Raw genomic sequence first — 21,644 nt, 5'->3', positions numbered from 1 at the left:
TTTTTTTTTTTTTTTTTTTTGTTAAATGTAAATACAATTACCTTTTATAGGAGAAAATTAAAAAAATAAATAAATAGTTAAATTATAATTTCATTGGTGATCGTTTTCAAAGTTAGAATTCGTCTTATAATTGCAAAAAAGATCATATGACTCTGAGAACTTGGCCAACTTGGACTATCCAACTTAAACCATAAATGTTGGATTTGGTTCACTAGTTGACATTTTTTTTGTTTGGTCAACCCGACCAAACTTAAAATAGAGAAACAACTCAACCTTACCCTACCATACTTTTAAGATTATTATGAAATTAAAAATATTTGATGTTTATGATCGATGCTACTGATGCATTATGACTTGTGAATGTATAATATTTTATGAGATTTTAGTTATTAATGTAACCGTGGATAAACAGGATTTTAAAAAAAAAAAAATTAAAAAGAGACTCAACCCAACAAAAAAAAAATAGAGGGTTGGGTTGACTTATGAACTTTATTCAGATTATTCGTTAGCAAATAGAGGGTTGGGTTGACTTATGAACTTTATTCAGATTATTCGTTAGCAGATATTGTCTACTTTTGCTCGTTATGTATCACCGTAAACCTCATTGTTTTAAAATGGGTCTACTAAGGAGAGGTTTCCACACGCTTATAAGAAATGTTTCGTTCCTTTCCAACCAATATGAGATTTTTTAATCTACGCTTCTTAGGTCCAGTATTCTCGTTACCACATCGCCTGATTGTCTAGCACTAATATCATTTATAACGGGTTGAAGTTACCGTCAATAAACATTTATGGAAATTTCTTGGAATGCAAAAGAGAAATAGTGTAAATCTAGAATATAATATAATAATATATAATGTGGACTTTAATTTGACATGACTTTTTTAATAAAGTCTTCTTTAGGGAAAAAAAAAAAAAAAAACTTCTATCTAATGTCAACGAACCATGTGGGTGATCTCGAAACTTTTTCCATACTAATAATAAAAAACTTTTAATAATATTTATGGAATTTTTAATAGATAATTTTTATTTTTATATTAAAAAACGTAAAATATTTTAATAAATTTAATAATATTTCAAATAATTTAAGAAATAAAAAAAATTCTTTCCGAATGAAATAAAATATTTATTTTCTGAGTACGTAAAATATAAATTTTGGATATATATAGTTCATAAATGATATGAACAACCATACCTCTGAACTAATGCATAAATTGGTCAGCATGTGACACCCAAACAAATGAGTGGTACATGAATAAACTAAGATCATGTCCGAATAAGAGAGATATTGTAATAGTTGAAGCATTGCTAGTAGATATTATCTGAATAAATCGAGACTACATCCGAATGAGAGTGATATTGTAACAACCCAAGCCCACCACTAGTAGATATTATCTGCTTTAGACCGTTACGTGTCGTTGTCACCCTCGCAATTTTACAATGCGTCTACTAGAGAGAGGTTTCGACACTCATAAAAAATGTTTCAATCCTCTCTTCTCCAATCAACGTTGGATCTCACAATCCACCTCCCTTGAAAACCAGCATCCTCATTGTCACATCGCTCGATATTTAGCTCTGATACCATTTGTAACAATCCAATCCCTTCGCTAGCAAATATTGTTTGTTTTGACTCGTTACGTATCGTCGTCAGCCTCACGATTTTAAAACACATCTACTAAAAAGTTTCCACACCCTCGTAATGAATGATTTGTTCTCCTCTTCAATCAATGTGGGAACGTTGACACAGACCCGACTGCAAAAGTGTTAAGAATGAGAAATAGAATTGGGATTGAAGGTGTGTGATCTTCATTGATATTCATAACGTTTAAATAGGATACAAGCTACCAGCTAATGCCTACTAATAACAAAACTATAAACTAACTAAATCTTGAGAATAAAATAAAATATATTACTAATCAAATCATAAAAAAAAATAAATATTAACTGATTACGAATATCTAAGATATATTCCCTAACTAATTATTATAGTATATTCTAATACTTGTCTTTATGAGTGTAGGTCAATAACACCCAACTTGTCTTGATGAGTGTAGGTCAATAACACCCAACTTGTCTTCACGAGAGTAGGTCAATAACACCCAACTTGTCTTCACGAGTGTAGATCAATAACACCCAACTTGTCTTTACGAGTGTAGGTCAATAACACTCAACTTGTCTTCATGAGAAAATAGAGAGTGTAGGTCAATAACACTCAACTTGTCTTTGAGAAGAGAGTGTAGGTCAATGACACTTTTGTCTTCCCAATAGTGAAAATATCTGTCAAGTTAACTCTAAAGAAGTATTTGCTGATGATCTGAATACATTGATTTGCTTTGTAGACTTCCAATAAATTATTGAATTTCAGTAGAAGATGCAAAACCAAATATTTGTTGACGATCTTGCAAGGAACAATTAAATTTACCCAGAAATAGACTGCAATAATTTACTCGAGGATTGGTTTTGTCCCATTTAATTTGATTGGAACAAGTGAATATCCTCACTGATCACTACTTCTTGGTCCATGGATAAATGATTTACTCCATGGATAAATGAATTACTTCTTGGTCGTTAGAGTGATGAATATAATAAGGATGTATTAAATAAACATCCAAAGTTTTGAAGTTGGATAATAACACTAAGATCGGTGCTCTAGATCACTTGAAAGGTTGTGAAAGAAAATACGAACATCTTGAATATGCCACCTTTGAGCTTCGTGAGAAATTTGAAGATGCTTATAACGTATTCTTGATATTGGATGATCGAGAACAGTTTGCCAACCACAATTCTCAGTCTAGTAGAATGATTGAGAATATCTGTAGCCAATTCACCAAATTAAGATTAGGAGGCTACCTGTTGATGATGGAATCTGGATAGCTTGCCACAAACATCTTGATAATGAATATGTTCTTGATTTTATTGTTGAAAGGAAAAACTATTGTGAATTGCGGTGCTCAATCAAGACTTGCGACTATTGCGATAGTAGTGGTAATACTAGGCTCACAGGCTTGCGACTTGCGGTGATGTATGGACTAGTCGGGGACTGTAAGTTGTGACTTTGAGGACTAGTAGTGGTTGCTTAAGGTTTGAAAGCAATGACGATGGTTTGGAAGCGGTTGAAAGCAGGAAGTTGTGGTTGTTGTGATACTCGATTGGATTTATCACGATGGATGATCGACGGCTGTAAACTTATCACGGTGTATGATCTTCATAACATTTAAATAGGATATAAGCTACCAACTAATACCTACAAATAACGAAAATATAAATTTAACTAAATTTTGAGAATAAAATAAAATACACTACTAATTAAATCATAAACGAGAAAATAGTAGCTGATTCCAGATATCTAAAATATATTTCATAATTAATTATTATAATATATTATAATAAAAAGTCGTACCTTTTTTTAGATCTTCCGTACAATAATTGTCCTAAAGAAAGCCACCTCAAAAAAAAAGATGGAAAGTGCGTTGAAATTTTCGTCACCAAAATATACGATTAATGAAGGGCCCCACCCCCTGTTGATATGACGCGCCCCAACCATCAGGCCGACGCCACGTGGATCCACATGGATCTTCTATAAATACGCAAGTTAATACCAACTATATACAATGTATTAAATACTTGAAAATTTAGTGGAAATTTCTTCATATATTTAGTATACATAAAAACCAAATTGTTTTTTAATTTACATTTAATGTATAATATATGCCCATACATTAAAATATATTATTTTAATTTTTATTCTAATATGTTTTATCTTTAAAAAAAAAAAATTGTAACGACCCATGGCCAGAATTTGAAATCTGAATTAAATATTTGATGATCCCGACATTCTCTTGCATCTCCTGTAACATGGTTACATTATCTACTCTTTGTTTCTTAACAGTGAAGACTATACCCACAGACTAACACGAGTCCTTACAGCGTTTTTTCCTCACTCACTCATAAAACAAAATTCCTATGATTGAGCTATCAAAAAGGGAGCGTTACGCTAATACCCACAAACTAACACGATCTTAGTCATCCTATTCTCATATCGCTTTCATTCAGATGTGGTCTCCTTTATTCGGGTGTCACAAAAAGGTAAAAAATTCCCTCATAGAACAAAATGAAAGAAACGTATAAAACATAGGTATGCTAAAAACGACACAGTGACTCGAAAAATCTAATAAGCCCAATCCAACCTAATCGGTACGATTCGAACTTGACCTGTCAAAATGGTCATAAAGAACCTAGGACTTTGTCATAGGTACTCTTCATGTTCTTTCCTCTATGTTGGGCGTGTTTGAAGGATTTATGTGAATATAATGTTTTATTTTAAGGAGTCAAAATTACAACTGCGAAAGGACTCACTTGAATCTCTTATAAAAGAAACATGCAACGAAATTCTTGTTCTTAATATTCTAATTCACACCTAATTTCCTTTTGAATTCTCTCCCCAATTAAACTTCCCATGAAACTCAAACCCTCTAAGCCTCTCCCTATATAAACTTCTCTTCCATTACAAGTTTCCTCGTACAAAAACAAACTAAAAAAACATGTCTCTTCGTTATGTTCAAGCAATGCAACGTTCTTTTTCGGCCGTGGTTAGGTCGAGAATCCTCAATCACCCGAGTGACTTTCGATCGATATCACGAGGTTGCAACGTGTTCATAAACCACCGAGGCATCGACACCAAAAAAAACGTAGCTGGGTTGCTCTTCGATCATCTTACTCGAATTGGGCTTCGACCCTTTTTAGATAGCAAGAACATGAGACCTGGGGATAAGTTATTCAACGAGATTGAAGAAGGTATTAGGAGTTCTAAGATTGGGATCGCTGTGTTTTCGCCACGGTATTGTGAGTCTTATTATTGTTTGCATGAACTTGCCATGATGGTGGAGAATAAAAAGAAGATCATACCGATCTTCGTCGACATTCGACCGTCCGAGCTTCATGTTAAGTATAGCCATAGCTGCCCGGAAAATGAGCTGCAGAGATTCAATTGGGCACTTGGAGAAGCCAAATACACCGTTGGACTCACTTTCGACTCCATTAATGGGTAAGCTTCATTATCAAAAACAAGAAATCTTATTGCATAACGTTGAAGCTAAGATCATTCATGTTTATTATGGCCATTTTTTCAGGGATTGGTCCAAGCTGTTGAGAAAAGCTTCAAATGCCGTCATTGATAATCTGATCGCGAGCGAAGGAGTTCTGATGTCGGATAATCAAGCAGTGTAAATATGATAAAAATTCGTTTAAATTCTTTGATAAATTAAGTTCAGGGATCATTAATTTTCCCGAATGTTCAAGAAAATTTCAAAGTCCCTGTCGTTACACGTTAATGTATATTGAATTCAAATTTATTTTCTAAATATAATTTGACCTCTTATTTTCTATGACTTGACTATGAGCTTGAACGTGTGAATTCGATATTCTAACAAGAATAAGTATGTATTAATTATGGTTGATAAGAAATATATATATATATATATTCTTAGTTCGATAAGAACTAAACCGAAAGAAAAATAACAAGTAAATGGGAAGGGTTTATATAAGAAAAAGATACATAATATGTATACCATTTTCATCACTTTAACCTAGTTTATCTGGTCAAATCTTTAACGACCCATATTCAAAATTTGAAATTTGAACATGGTACTTGACGGTCTCGACATTCCCCTATATCCTCTATGACATGGTCACATTGCTTACTCTTTCGCACCTGACAGTCTCGACATTTCCCATGTACCCTCTATGACATGGTTTCGTTGCTTACTCTTTTATACCTGGTAGTCTCGACATTCCCCATGTACCCTCTATGGCATGATCACGTTACTTACTCTTTCGCACCTGATGATCTCGACATTCCTCTGTATTATCCTCTATGACATGGTCACATTACTTACTCTCTCGCACCGGACAGTCTCGACATTCCCCCTATACCCTCTATGACATGGTTACATTACTTATTCTTTCACACCTGACAGCCTCAACATCCCCCCTATACCCTCTATGACATCGTTACATTACTTATTCTTTCACACCTAACGGTCTCGACATCCCCCCTATATCCTCTATGACATGGTTACGTTACTTATGATAGCCTCGATATTTTTCTATATCTCCTATGATAGTCACGTTACTTATTCTTTCGCTTCTAAAACTTTATTATATGTATTAAGATTATTGTTTATGAATAGTATATTGAAACATCAATAATATGGAAACGATGGAGACTATTCCTTTCCAGTTAAAGTGATAGTTAAATTAGTTATGAAGTTGACTTTTAGATGAGATTTGATTGACATTTACATCTCAATTTAACGTTTTTATGTTCATACTTTTTGCAATTTCAATACCTTTTCATGGTAAATGTCCACCTCCCAAGTGTATGCTAAACAAGTTTCTGTTTGACATTTTTGTTTGTCAACCCTTAAGTCCTTAACAAACTCTAACTTTGTTTTTTCTCTTTTTTTTTTTTTAATTTTCCTTTGACTTTTATACCTTTTATATGGTTAAATTTAGAGAAAATGTATTATTTCTCGGAAAAAAAAAGAATGGATTATTATTATTATTTTTTACATTAATCAGTTAAGTTTTATTTAGATTTAAAAATTGAAAATATAATAAAATATTTAAGTAAATATAATTTAAACCCTAATCTTATGTTTTTTTTTCTCTCTCTTTTTTATAATTTGGAAATTTAAAAGTAAATTTTGATTATAAAAAAAAAATTTCAAAATGTAAATTAACTTAAAAAAGAAAAGAGACGGCGGATGAATAAGTTTGACTTTTAAATATACTTAAACTACAAGTTTATTTCCGTACTTATTTCCTCAAAAAGTTTTTTTTTATCCTTTTTAAATAAATAATCAAATTTTTAGTCAAATTTCATAAATAAAAATAAAAATTAAAACTCGAGTCTAATTTAATAGCTATCAAATTACATTGGTTTATCCACCCCGACTTCCATACTCATTTACCCACTACCTTATTGATATAAGCAGTAATTTTTATTTAAATTACTTTAATTTCAATATAATAATTCATTCATGTACTCCTCATTTATTAAGTGTCAGCGATTTAATCGAAATTAACATTTTTAATATAAAAGTAATTGGAAATTACATAGCTCTTAATTTTTATTCATATTTTAATTAGCACGTGCTAAATTCCACGTGACCGTGTTCCTCAAAATGAATTGGTGGATGTAATGAAAATGTATGGTTTTTTTCGTGGGAAAAGGAATGTTTTAGGTCGGTGAGGTGTGGGCCCGTGGCGCGTCTGCTGTAAATTGAGCTGGTGGATTTAAATTATTATTTTTAAATAAATTATAAAGTCGTGGATTAATCAATATCTTAATTTAGCCGCATTACAATATTTAAATCCATATTATATTATATGTTTTAAAATAAATGTAAATTACGTGTAAGGAATTTCGGACAATTGTTCCAGAAACTTCCAAGAATTATGGAATGAAATAAATAAATAAATAAATAAATAAATTCCAGCGATAATCTCCCATATTTTTCATGGAAATTGCCTTATTAATTTATTCGTACAAATATCAACAATTTTTTATATTTACAAAAACGGTTAAGAGTTATTTATTTATTTATTTTTCATTTGATGAATTTGAAAATAACCTCGAGGAAAATAAAGTTAAAATTATCTTTTAATGATTAAATATGTGAAACCCGAGTAAAATGAAGGTATATGAATTAATCGAGATCACATTCTTGAAAATACATCTTCTTTTTTAGTAGCTCAATTATATGAACTTCATGGTTAGGCGGGTGAATTTTTTAGTATGCATATAAGTGAGGACAAAACATGTAAATCTCTGATCTTAGGAAGTTTGTATTTAAAGGAAATAGGACTGCGTCTTGACGCTAGAAACAATATCTCAACATTGTACCCTATGCACGCAACAACACACACATTCTACAAAATTTAGCGAAATATTTATACCATTTTTGCATTTTAACCCAGTATATTTGGTCAAGTCTGTAACAATCCATATACAGGATTCAAAATTCGGATCTGTACCTAATGACCTCAACATTCTCCTATATTCCCTACAACATGATCACATTACTTATTCTTTCGTACTTGATGACCTTGACATTGCCTTGTATCTCTTGTGACTTGATCACATTACTTACTCTCGTATACCTGAGGTCTTATGACCTCGACATTCTTCAGTATCCTTTATGACATAGTCATGTGTTACTCTCTTCGGTTCTAAAACTTTATTACATGCATTGACATCTTTTTGTTTGTTTGTTTTTTAGGAATAATATAGAAATGATGGAGAACATTCTTTTGAGTTAAAAGGTTATAGTTAAATTAGTTAGGGAGTTGACTTTTTAGATGAAATTTGATTGATATGGACATCTCAATTTAATGTTTTTATGTTCATGTTTATTGCAATTTCAATACCTTTTCATGGTAAATGTCCACCTCCCAAGTGTATGCTAAATAAGTTTTTGTTTGACATTTTTGTTTGTCAACCCTCAAGTCCTTAACAAACTCTATTTTTTTTTTTTAATTGTCTCTTTGACTTTTACACTTTGTTTTTTTCCAGAAACTTCGGCAGAGTATTGTTTTTTTAAAATATATTTTCAAAATGTAAAGTAACGTCAAAAGAAAGAGACGGCGGATGCATAAGTTTGACTTTTAAATTTACTTGAACTACAAGTTTATTTCCGTACTTATCTTCTCAAAAAGTTTTTTTTAAATAATTTTTAAATAAATAATCAAATTTTTAGTCAAATTTCAAATAATAAAAATAAAGTTCCAAAAGTAAGTATAAAAATACTATTTTCACGTGAGCGATGATAATAAAACAAGCACAATTTTTATAAATTAAAAATAAAAACCAATCGCCCAAATTCAACAACCGTGACATTGGCTTACGTCATAATCATGTTATTACCTACTATTTACACTTAACCATGAAGTTTCAATGATTGAGTCACTGAAAAAAAAAGTACACATTATTGGTATAGATAATAACTTTCATTCCGTTCAAACCTTTTTTAGTCATTCTATATTCAAGATTGCTTTCATTCAAATGTGGTATTTATGCATTCATGTATCACTCGTTCACTCGAGTGTCACAATTAAAAAAAATTAATTTAGAAATAATGTTTTATGTCGGTGTGGTGTGGGCCGGTGACGTATCTGCTGTAAATTTTGCTGGTGGATTTAAATAATTTTTTTAAATAAATTATAAAGTCGTGGATTAATGAATTTCTTAATTTAGCCGCATTACAATATTTAAATCCACATTATATTATATGTTTTAAAATAAATGTAAATTGTGCGCCAGGAATTTCGGAGAATTATTCCAGAAACTTCCAAGAATTATGGAATGAAAAAAAAAAAAAATTCCAGCGATAATCTCCCATATTTTCCATGGAAATTGCCTTATTAATTTATTCGTATAAATATCAACTATTTTTTTTTATATATTATTTATTAGGATGATTTTGAAAATAATCTTTAAAAAAATAAAGTTAAAATTATTTTGATAATCAAATATGTAACATTCGAGTAAAAGAGAGGTATGTGAATAAACCGAGACTACATTCGAATGAGAGGTATTGACAATGAAACAACTCAAGTCCACTACTAGTAAAAATTGTCGTCTTTGAATTTTCCCGGAAGATTTTTAAAATGTATGGAGAGATTTCCACTCTTATAAACAATGTTTCGTTCTCCTCCCTAACTGATGTAAGATCTCACAATCCACCATTTTCAAGGTTCAGTGTCTTGCTGGCACTCGTTTTTCTCTCCAATCGATGTGTCGGGATCTCACAAAAAATCACTATCTATATCAACAAAATGTATCTTCTTTTTGGGTAGCTCAATTATAAAAACTCCATAGTTAAACGTGTTTGGCATGAAACAATTATTAGTTGGACGACTTTTTGGAAAATTTTCTAGTATGCATATGAGTGAAGACAAAACATGCTAAAAGAATCCTAAACATGGTTCGTTACAAGTACTCGGTGGGCGAATTTTGCAGTCCATCCGAATTCAACACGTGGCCCGTAAGATTGGGCCAAAGCCCTTAAAACGTGATGTTGTTTCTCCTAATTTTGTTGGGCCCAGGCCCATACATCTCATGGCCCATGAAATTGGTACTAGGTTTTGGTAAACAAGAAATAAAGAAAGAATAATATCACAAAAGCTTGTTTCTTTTTACAAAATAATAATGAAATTAGAGATATTCTTTTGAATTACTATACTCTTTATTAGAATTTAGATTTAATACTTCTACTATCCGAAAATATTTATATATAAATTTATACAACGAATTTTCTTCTACGTTCTTACAATTCTGATATTCATTCGGAGAAATTTTATTATTTCTACATAATTTATTTAACCTATATTGAACAATATTTCGTCATCAACTGTTCAATAAAACGATAGCTAGAATTTACCGAAAACAAGTAGAAAGCAATTTGGAAAATAATTTGATAATTTTAAGCGAAGAGGAGACTCACGAGAGTCCCTACCCATTTCCTTTTGTTTTGCATTTATGTTACCCATGGTGAGATTCCACTTAGGTTGGAGGGAGGAACAAAATATTCTTTATAATGGGTAAATTTCTCCCATAATAGACGCGTTCTAAAACTATGAAGCTGACGATACGTAATGGGTCAAAATAGACAATATGTACTAGCATTGAGCTTAAGTTATTGCACCCATTATCTTATATTTTTATGTCACTAATGTAACATCTTAAAGCTAAACGTTTTGGGTTTGTAGATTACATTCGACTTGTATAAAATACAATAGATTATCAAACCCTAACTTTATGGGATTAAAGAGTAATTGAATTTTTTTCATTCATGAGATCGATAAAGTTATAATTAATACGAATCAATTAAACTTACATGAAAGCATGATACCCAAAAAAAAAATTATGATTTCACCATCAAACACATCGACCCCGCCGACGAGGAGCTAGTGGTTCACTATCTTACATGAAAGCTGTCGTCTTCTCCTCTTCCAACTCCGATCATCGCAGAGCTTGATTATGAGAGCTTCCAAGTAATGAACTTTATCGTTTTTTCTTAGCTTTATTTGAGGTTATAATGAAATGGGGTTTGTGGGTTATAGTATTAAAATATATTAAAATTTTTCCCTCGTTTAGTTAGTAGTTTATTAAATAAGTTAGTTTAGTATTCTATTTAAACATTGTGAACATTAATAAAGATTGGACCTTCAATCCCACTTCTTTTTCTCATTCTTAACATATAGACAAGGTAATGTTTGGGAAGCAAGAATGGTATCTTTTTTATTCCGAGAGATCGAAAATATCCGAATGGAACGAGGCTGAATAGGGCGGCGGTTTCTGAGTATTGGAAGGCGACGGGAACTGATAAGCACTCTTGCGACCTCTAATGGAACTTAGAAAGTTGGCGTCAACAAAGCTCGTCTATGGTGGAAGGCCTCCTAAAGGTGTCAAAACTAATTGGATCATGCATTAGTATAATCTTCTCCATGCTGCTAACCCAACTCCAAGCCTCTTCATTCTCACCCACCCTTCCATAAAACCCACTCTAGTATATGGATGAAATGGTTAGTATCAACTTTCAAAATTAAAGAATGAATCATGGACATTTTCTTTGCATGGATTGTGATCATGGATATTGTTGGAGTCCTATATTGACTAATTTAAGAAAAGAGCATGAGTATATAAGTGAGAAACACTCATAAGGAATCAATCAAAAGGAAAACTCTTGATGTTAAATGATAAGAAATCAACTCAGAGGAGAGCTCTGATACCAAATGCTAAGGAATCACTGCAATGGAAATAAAATTTGGATTATCTTGTTGATCAAATATCTCAAAGCAATAACATTTGTTTAAAATTCGAAACAGTCCACAAGCAAGATTGATCATGTCAAACTTGAATGATTCTAAAATATGTCATCTAAACTACATAAAATTGCATAGAAGAAGCTCAGCGAAGATTAGCTCTACAACTGCAGCGGAAGGAAGAAGAACGATATTATAAGCTCGAGTTGATTCAGAAACAAAAAGAAGAGGCAGATCGGAGAACTAAGTTGGATGATAAGAATTTTAGTTGTGTTTTACTGGGAGTTAGTGAAGAGTCAAAAGCTTACCGACTCTATGATATAGAGGTAATAAATGAAAATACTGCAGATGAAAATATTTCCTCTGGTTCTTTGGCTGAAGCAAGCTCCCCTAGCTCGAATAAGGCGAGAAATAGGAGACCACCAGTTTGGATGAGAGACTATACAATAGGAGAAGATTTTTGTGAAGAAGATGATGAAGCTCACTCGGCCATGTTTACCAAACTTAGCTCATGGCTAAAAGAAGGCGGAAATGCTCATTTTACTACGTTTTCAAGTCTCTTATACAATTACAACATACATGATTTTATATAGACTCAAAATGAAACCCTTATCCTTCCATTAAACATTTAAGAGTTATAACATTCATTCTTTCTGACTATAATTAACCACGGTGTAAATGTAACCTAAAACAAATAAAAAAAAACCTAAAATGTATTAATGAAACATATAACTCTAAACTATAATCCATTCAAAATTTATAACAATGAACCTTGATTTTTTTTTCAACGTGACATGAATTGAAACATCTTTTGATAATTTTAACAACATTTTCTTCGCATCTCCCTTAAAGTTTATATTGCATTATTGATGCTTTGGTTCATATCAGATTCTATCTCTATTGGTATGAGGTCTTAAAGCAAAACCATAATAGCTTATATTCAAAGTGGACAATATCATACTAATGTGGAGGTTCGTTATTCCTAACATGGTATCATAGTCATACCCATATCTTAACTTTCACGTCAATAGAATCCTCAAGTGTCAAACAAAAAAGTTATGAGCTTTGAAGGTATACACATCATAGCGACCAGGTTTCAAATAAACGACGTACTTTGTTTAGCTCCCATCTTTATAATTGAGTAGAAACATTATGTTATACACTAAAATTTCTCTTGTTCATCCAAAAACATCATTAATTAAATCTTCTAATACGAATACATTAGCTAAAACCTCTTCCAAATCAATCATTTAGTAGAAGGTAGGGTTTGTCCATTCAGAAACGAAGCAAAGAACGCCAATGAACTGCTTGGCTCGAAGGATGGCACTGCATGCCCAGCTCCCCTAAATGTTGCAAACGTTAGGCCAGCATATTCCTGGTACCACCCGCTCACCTGCGCCCAATCGAACACGCTCAGCTTTATTTGATAACAATTTTGTTTTAGTTTTCGGGTCAAAATCCCATTCGAGAATCGGAATCATTACCTGCTTCTCATGGTACCAAGGCCTCCATGCCTTCGTAATTGGTAGACCTAGTGAACTAAGACTGTATCTTGTCGACAACACGGGAACTCTTCCATCAGTATCTCCACTGTTTCGATAACCAAATTTAGTTCAATTTATTTGATGAACATACTTAAATCTCTGTAATTCAAATTAGACATTGGTTAATTAACGTAGAAATGTGTTTAAGTTGTTTTAATTACCTGTAGATCCATACCCTAAGCCCAGCTGCAATTAGCTTCTTGTAAATAGGAATAACCGAAGGCTTTGAGTCTGACCAGTTTTCGAACATGGTGGTGCTGTTTTTCAATCTCATCAATGTCAGTGCACGTCAAAAGATTAACCAAATGGGTCGATGTCACGAACTTTGAAAAGTTTCCTTCTTTTTCTATAAATTTTATATTTTATTTCGAAAGATATGCTAGAAAAAGTTCTTCGGTTAAAATAAGATGAAATTTGACACTACAGTTAAAAGTAGAAAAATTTACAACACTGTTACGTAAATGGACGTGGTAGTTCACGGGTCAAATTGGTTTGTTTAGATGATTTACATATCGCCATCCTCGAAGTTTTAAAACATGTTTGTTAGGGAGACGTTTTCACACCCTTGTAAAGAGTGCTTTGTTACCCTCTTCAATTGATGTGGAATCTCACAATCCACCCTCTTGGGGCACAACGTACTCGCTGGCGCACCGCCTGATGTTTTACTCTGATACTATTTGTAACGGTCCAAGCCCCACCGTTAGTAGATATTGTCTGTTTTGGCTCGTTACGTATTGCCATTAGCCTCATAATTTTAAAACGCGTATGTTAGGGAAAGATTTCCACACCCTTGTAACGAGTGCTTTGTTTCCCTCTCCAATTGATGTGGGATCCCATACTTATCGAAATCTCTTTTTAGATGATAACAACCATCTTATCTTCGATATAGTCATAAATAATATCACATATGCTTTCTAATTTATACATATTAGCTCACGTCCATGTTCATCGTTCAAAAATGAAACTTTTCAAAATTTAGGGGAATTGAAACTTAGAAATTTAGGGGTATTATGTGTAATTGAACCCTGAATTCAAATTGTTTTTCGACCCGAAAAAAAGAAAAAAAAAGAAAAAGGAACTACATACTTGCAAATGCTCCAATTTTTTAGCTGATGCCCATCACTCACATGGAGGGCTTCTTGCACATCGGGTCTATTATAAAACGTTTTCGCATAACCATCAAGGCACGGATCGTATCCACCCATCATTCTCGGCATCTGTTTCATCAAACAAAAACACGTTAATTACAAAAACACGTTAATTACATGACATCATCCCCTTGAAATGAACTAAAAACAAGAAATTTCTCGACTACCATGGTATTGGAATGCTTGATCATAAGCGTTTGCATGAGATTGCCATCAGCAGATGCAGAATTGGCCATGCAAAGAGGCGTATAAAGACTATAGATATCAATTTCTTTGTATTGGCTAAGCATTTCATCGACAGCACCACTACAATTATTATTACTCCAAGTATCATTGCTATTAAAATCACAGCTTTCTCTTATAATTTTATGAGTTTCATCAGAAATAACTGCGTGGCTCCATGCATAATCCACCATCCCTCGCCAATCATCGCCATCAGAAGTTTCAGGGTTTCCCAACTGTGGGGAATCGATAAAAAATCATTATAAAATATGAACCGCAATTCAAAAATTTAGTGGAATTATATATACAATGAACATACCAAAACTCCGTGCAAATCGATGTGGAAGGAGGAATCTTTATTCCTGTCGTGGATGAGCTCAGCCAGCTCAGGAACATATTTGCCTGTTTTTTTTTACAAGACATTTGATGTGATTAATAAAAAAAAACACGACATGAAATCAAGTGATTATTGGTGGGAAATCGATGAAAACCTGCATAGCTTTCTCCTGCGATGTAAAATGTATGGTTTTTGTAGGATGGAAACTTGAGGAACCAGTTTTGTAGAAAGGTATAAGCATCGTTTGCTGTCCAAAAACATCACATAAAATCATGTTATATTGTGAAAGGAAGAATCTTTTGATTATAATACTCAAAAGTTAGGAACCACGACTCTCCACATTGATATGATATTGTCCATTTTGAGTTAAGCTCTCCTGGCTTTGCTTTGGGCTTCCCCAGAAAGCCTCGTACCAATGAAGATATATTTCTTACTTATAAACCCATGATCGTTCTCTTAATTAGCAAATGTGGGACTCCCTCCTAACAATCCCCTCCTCGAATCAAGTACACTATAGAGTCTCCCCTGAGGTCAATGTAGCCCTCGAACAGCCTCCTTTTAATCAAGGCTCGACTACTTTCTCTGGAGCTCTCGAACAAAGTACACCCTTTGTTTGACACTTGAGTCGTTTTTTACTACACTTTCGAGGCTAGCAACTTCTTTGTTCGACACTTGAGGATTCTATTGACATGACTAAGTTAAGGGCATGACTCTGATACCATGTTAAGAACGACGACCTACACGATGGTATGATATTGTTCACTTTGAATATAAGCTCTCAAGAAGATCTCATATCAATGGAGATGTATTTCTTATTTATAAATTTATGATCATTCCCCAAACACCCATTACCTGTAAATTCGTCGCCCAGATTGTGGTAATCGGTAGTTGTATTTGTGTATGAAAAGCCGACACCAATAGGAGATTCCAAGAACAACAAATTGGCCTCTGCATGATCATGATCATCATCATCCTTAAAGTGTTTTCTTTTCTTAAATTTTTTTATAAAAAATGGAAAGATTTGGATAGAGATGGATAATGTTTTTATTTGAAATACCTTTATTCCAAGAATAGTCATTTAATTTGAGTCCAACTGCATCGTTGTCCACTATGAAAGGACCAATCTCTTGTGTTGCTCCATAACCCACAGAGGAGCACCCAGGACCTGAAACCCAACCAAATAAACAAGAATCTTTTGTCACCTCACCTCAGAACAACATTGAAAATCGTAGGATTAAATGATTGATTACCTCCATTGAGCCAAAGAACCAAGGGTTTTTGGTCAGGGTGAGAGGCAGCTTCATAGAACCAGTAAAACAATGCCCTGCCATGGGGCTCGTGGACGGTGACATAGCCGGCGAAATGGCGGAATCCGACGAGGGGTTGGCCGGGCAAGTTAGTGACGAGGTCATCTTGTCGGGAGTGATCAGTGTGTAAAGGCCATTGTGTTTTAGCCAATCCCAACGCAGGCGGCACAAGCAGAGCACAGACCACAAAAACCGTGCCCATTATTGCAACCTTCATAATGGTAAATAATATGTTAAGGAGAAGTGTTTATGAAGCATTGGAAACACACCCACTTCACCATTTATACACTCCAATCTTCTGAAATGAATTGGAGAGAGAGAGAGAGAGAGAGAGAGAGAGATATGTTGTCTTCCACGTGGCAAAACTGTGTTCATTTGATGGTTGGTGTCGTTCTTTTCTTTCCTAATTTGCATTTTTGGTTTGGGTTTGGGATCATATTTCAACCATTTTTTTTAGAAGGGTTGTTTGATCTTTAGCTGTTCTTCAAAATTTTTAGAACAATCTAGAATCAGTTCTAGAGCTATTTTCAAATTAGTTTTTTTTTTTTTTTTTTGTTCAATTGGAAATAATCTTTTCTAACAATTGGGTTGTTTTTATGGATGCTTTTCTTGCATGGGAAAATTTAAAATTTTTGTTGTAATTTATGTTTAAGTAACCTCCTACGAACTTGTAACCCTAAATATTGTTGGTTTTGACCTGTTACTTATGTTGTATTGTCATCAGTCTCACTGTTCTTGAAAATTTTTATAAGGAATGTTACGTTCCCCTTTCTTATTGACGTAAGATCTCACAATCCACCCCATTTGGGAGTCAGCATCCTCACTAATCGTTCGGTGTCTAGCTTTAATACCATTTGTAATAACCCAAGCCACCCGTTAGCAGATATTGTACCTGTTACATTTCGTCGTCAGCTCATGGTTTTACCTTATAAGGAATGGTTTGTTCTCCTCTCCAACCGATGTGGGATTTCACAATTAACCCCATAGGGTTCCACCGTCCTCGCTAACACTCTACCTACTATCTGGCTCTAATATTATTTGTAATAGCTCAAGTCTGCCGCTAGCAGATATTTTACATATTACATATCGTCGTCAGTCTCACGGTTTTAGAACGTGTATGTTAGGGAGAGATTTTCACACCTTTATAAGTTATACTTCGTTCCCCTCTACAACCGATGTAAGATCCCACAAAATTTCCTTAACATACCATAGAAAACAAAACATGTGCTTGTCTTTAAAGGCAACCGTCGAACTAAATATAATTCAACTAGTCATAGCATATAATTTTGACGAAAAGCTGATGTATGTTCAAATCTCCTCAAATCCAAAGCACATTAAACATTAGTGGGATTAAAGAGTAATTGTATTTATACCATTCATGAAATCGATGAACTTATAATTAATACAAATCAATCAAATTTACACATTAAACATAAACTCGATTTCTTAACCTCAAATCCGAGGCACCTAACTCGTGAATAACATACTCGATCGAAGTTCATAATAAGAGGTTTTAGTATGCGACTTGTGAAGCATGCCATATGCCTTTGATATAAAAAATTTGTTTTTGGTTTCACATGTGAATATTTCCACAAGGGAAGCATGATACCCAAAACAAATCAAAACCCTCTAGAAATCTCCACACACACACACAAAAAAAACAAAAAAAAAATGTTTTTGTTCTTCACCTCTTCCAGCTCCGATCATTGCGGAGCTCGAGTGTTACTAGTTCTGTTCATGGGAGCTTCCGTGTAATGAACTTTATCGTTTTTTCTAAACTTTATTTGAGGTTATAATGAAATGGAGTCTGTGGGTTAAAATATATTTTATATGACTGTAATGAGTTAGAATTTTTCCCTGATTTGGTTAGTAGTATATTAAATGAGTTAGTTGATAGCTTAGTGAATATTAATGAAAATCGGGTTTTCAATCCCACTTATGTTTCTCATTCTTAACATATAGGCGAGGCGGTGTTTGGAAAGTAAAAATGATATTTTTTACTCCGAGAGAGCGAAAATATCCGAACAGGACGAGGCCGAATAGGGCGGCGATTTCTAGGTATTGGAAGGCAACGGGAACTGATAAGGCTATTGTGACCTGTTAGGATACCATATTTGCCATTTTATTAAAGACAAATATACTGTATTCCTTTATTATTGTTTTCTTTTTTATTACTGTATTATTTGTAATTTTCCATATTTATATTATATTCATTTATTATTCTTTCTTTCATTACCATATTATTTGTAATTTACCATATTTATCTCGTAACAACGGTACAAAATAAAATAACGATAATAATTAATAATTAAACAATTAAAATAATAATTTTTCCTCTACTACTCGCTGCTCCTTCTTCTCCCAACTATCTCTCCTCAACCAATTCCTCCGTCAAAATTCAATATAGGATGCTAGGTTGTTCATGCAACAATTAAAAAAAAATACCAACAAGATTTACTGAGAGTGATGGAGATTTAATTGGAGAGACAGATTGGAGATTTAATTTGAGAGACAGATATTGTAGATTTAATTGGAGAGACAGATTTTGGAGATTTAATTGGAGAGAGATTTTGCTTTGTTATTAAGGTAAGTCATTTTTCACATCTCCTTTTGATATATCCAATCCTGTTACACGCCAATATTTGTAAATAGAATTAAAAGAAAAAAAGAAAGTAAATACAGAACAGAAAAAGAGGGAAGATTTGGTGAAAAAAAAAATTAGTAGGATAAATACAAAGAGGAAAAGGAAAAGTTTAACAAAGACAATGAAGATTTGTAAAAAAACAGATGAAATATAAAGTAGTAAAATAATGAGAGATATGGAATTGATTATATGTGCAAACACAAAGTAAGAGAAAAGAAAATAGATGTAAAAAAAAAAAATATGGTAAATAAATAGATGACATGAAAATGAAATTATAACAAACGTAAATAAACCTTTAAAACTTTATTCATGCAAAGCCTCTCATGTTCCCATAATGTTAAACATATGGGCCAATGTAAATTAGAGAAATAATTTTATAGAAGTTCGTAATTTGAAACTGATGTCATGACTTCACATAGGTTGACTTGGATTTCAAAAGATATAATCAAATTTTCATTAAAGATAAATTTATGACAACAACTTAAGCTAATTAGGTAAGCGACCTTACTATCGGCTTGGTCGAAGGACTTATCTTTTGTATGATGACACGTGCCCAGTGGCCCTTGCACGTGTCATTTATGCTTCATGTTATGTAATGATGTGATGACATGATGACGTTAGATGATGATGTGTTGTTGTTGTATGATGATGTGATGATGTTATATGAATGACGTACTTGGTATGCTTGATGCACTTTATGACAATATGACCAGTATGATGATTGCGTGATGTTTACCTTAATATGAAGATGTTTTCCATATTGAGCATGCTATATGATGATGAGTGTCATATTGCATCATGTCGTTAGATCGACATAGGACACAGCCCTATGAGCATGATAATGATATTAATATAAATATCTACGAGTATGTGTTACCTAGAGTAACAAAGAGATGAGACTAGAGGGTTGTGTCAGAAGAGACGTTATGATGGATATACTTCCCCTAGAGATGATGAGTGCGGACGCGCACAGTGCGATGATGAGTGCGAATGTGCATGAGCGCAAATGCGCACACATGAGAGTGTTCATGAGACGCATGACACTATGGGATTCCGCTGACCTCCGGACGCCGCTACAGATTAGCTTGACCAGAGGGTCCAGGGGGTGTGTGAGTGCCCTGGGGATTCACACTCACACGTGTGAGTCGTGTGTAAGGAAGTACTATACATCCAATTTGTTCGAGACTGGAGGCCACCCTTATGATGATTAGATATAGCTCCCTAAGTCATGATTGCATGTGTTTGCATTTGCATGGCTCCCTATAGTGGGGTCACTTACTGAGTATTCTTTGAAATACTCAGGTCGTGTGCCACATCATTTTTCAGGTAAAGGCAAAGCGCACTTGTACGGAGGACGGCGACATTGCGAGCAGAGATTGTGGCATGTGCATAGGGTAGACTCATATTTAAATTCTTAGTCTTAAGTTAGAATAGGTTGTTTTGCATTTCATTGTTTTAAACTATTTTGTATTTGTTTTTTATTTTCTCTAAATTTCAGTATTTCGTATTTAAACACGTAAGACCATGGCTGTGTTTTCCAGAGAAGAAGTTGTTTTAAGCAATTTTTGAAGTTTACGTTATAAATGATGATTATGTAAGAGTTATATTTCTGCATTACATGTTACATATTGCCGTCAACCTCATGGTTTTAGAACGTGTATGTTAGGGAGAAATTTTCACACCTTTATAAGTTATGTTTTGTTCCCCTCTACAACCGATGTAGGATCCCACAGAATTTCCATAACAACATACCATAGAAAACAAAACATGTGTTTGTCTGTAAAGGCAACTGTCGACCTAAATATAATTCAACTAGTCATAACACTAATAATGTGTGGATATTTTTTAAAATAACTACAAATATTATTGGTATTTTAGTGAATTTAGGATATTTGAAATTTAACAACGGGACAAAATTGGTTTTTTTTTTTTTCATGTTTTTGAGGTTTGATTGTACTATGTATGATGTTGGTTGATGATTGGGTTTTACGTCGAATTTCATGAAAAACACTGCACAAGAATCAATAATCAAAGAGTGCGAAATGGAGGAACTTTCTATGGCGGCGGCGGCGGGGAGGCAGCTGAATCCAGTAGTTGGCGGAGGACACAAAGGCAGCGGGAATTGTTACTTAGAAATTGTCGCCTTATCAGGCGGAGGTGACGAGATAATTAATCATCAAAACAGTTCAAATATCTCGGAGTTGCCTTTGTCGAGATGTAGCTCAAAAATCGCCAAACGTGGCCACTTTTGGGGTGGCGGAAAGCCACACCAGCTCGATCTTATCAATAGCTACAATGGCGGCATGACTACCAGAACTGAAGAAAATACAATCTTGTACGTGTCACTTCTCAACCATCTTCTGGTGCAAAACGCAGCGTTTCAAATGATAATATTAGAGATTTATGATATCATTATATCTTATAATTAGTGAAATTAAATTAATTAATGACGTAAGAAGATCTGTATATATATACAGAGAATACAAAAAGATATTAAGAAAATCTACCTAAAAATCTCGAGAAAATCTGGAGGAAAAAAATCAAATCAAAACAAAATCAAATCAAATCAAAGGTAAATCAAATCAAAATTAAATCTAACTCCTATAGATTTAATCA

General features: G+C 33.4%; 2 protein-coding genes and 1 pseudogene across 2 annotated transcripts; 2 read left to right on the top strand and 1 right to left on the bottom strand.

Moving 5' to 3' along the window:
* The first annotated feature begins 4,541 nt into the window (after positions 1-4,541).
* On the top strand, positions 4,542-5,226 carry LOC111456704 (vesicle-associated protein 1-4-like). The gene is made up of 2 exons (XM_023098672.1): positions 4,542-5,044; positions 5,130-5,226. Exons 1-2 carry the CDS (start codon positions 4,542-4,544, stop codon positions 5,224-5,226), a joined length of 600 nt encoding a protein of 199 aa, XP_022954440.1.
* A 5,878-nt stretch (positions 5,227-11,104) lies between these two features.
* Positions 11,105-21,457, top strand: LOC111456703 (annotated as a pseudogene).
* LOC111457118 (serine carboxypeptidase-like 31) lies at positions 12,965-16,646 on the bottom strand. The gene is made up of 10 exons (XM_023099272.1): positions 16,328-16,646; positions 16,135-16,242; positions 15,930-16,025; positions 15,232-15,324; positions 15,060-15,142; positions 14,686-14,976; positions 14,457-14,587; positions 13,532-13,627; positions 13,311-13,416; positions 12,965-13,219 (listed from the first exon to the last, which is right to left on the bottom strand). Exons 1-10 carry the CDS (start codon positions 16,599-16,601, stop codon positions 13,073-13,075), a joined length of 1,425 nt encoding a protein of 474 aa, XP_022955040.1. The 5' UTR covers positions 16,602-16,646; the 3' UTR covers positions 12,965-13,072.
* Positions 21,458-21,644: the final 187 nt, after the last annotated feature.

The sequence above is a fragment of the Cucurbita moschata genome, unplaced genomic scaffold, assembly GCF_002738365.1.
Source record: "Cucurbita moschata cultivar Rifu unplaced genomic scaffold, Cmos_1.0 Cmo_Scf00019, whole genome shotgun sequence".
In the NCBI taxonomy this organism is placed as follows: Eukaryota; Viridiplantae; Streptophyta; class Magnoliopsida; order Cucurbitales; family Cucurbitaceae; genus Cucurbita; species Cucurbita moschata.
Note: the sequence above shows the minus strand (reverse complement) of the source record. Positions and strands in the feature narration are given on the sequence as shown.

What these genes read in the sequence shown, in the direction of transcription:
- LOC111456704 (XM_023098672.1), top strand. Translation starts at nt 4,542, where the DNA reads ATGTCTCTTCGTTATGTTCAAGCAATGCAACGTTCTTTTTCGGCCGTG. An exon ending in ACTTTCGACTCCATTAATGG is followed by an intron (nt 5,045 to 5,129) that starts GTAAGCTTCATT and finishes CCATTTTTTCAG; the next exon opens with GGATTGGTCCAAGCTGTTGA.
- LOC111457118 (XM_023099272.1), bottom strand. Translation starts at nt 16,601, where the DNA reads ATGAAGGTTGCAATAATGGGCACGGTTTTTGTGGTCTGTGCTCTGCTT. An exon ending in GGTTCTTTGGCTCAATGGAG is followed by an intron (nt 16,243 to 16,327) that starts GTAATCAATCAT and finishes GTTGGGTTTCAG; the next exon opens with GTCCTGGGTGCTCCTCTGTG. An exon ending in TCGATTTGCACGGAGTTTTG is followed by an intron (nt 14,977 to 15,059) that starts GTATGTTCATTG and finishes GATTCCCCACAG; the next exon opens with TTGGGAAACCCTGAAACTTC.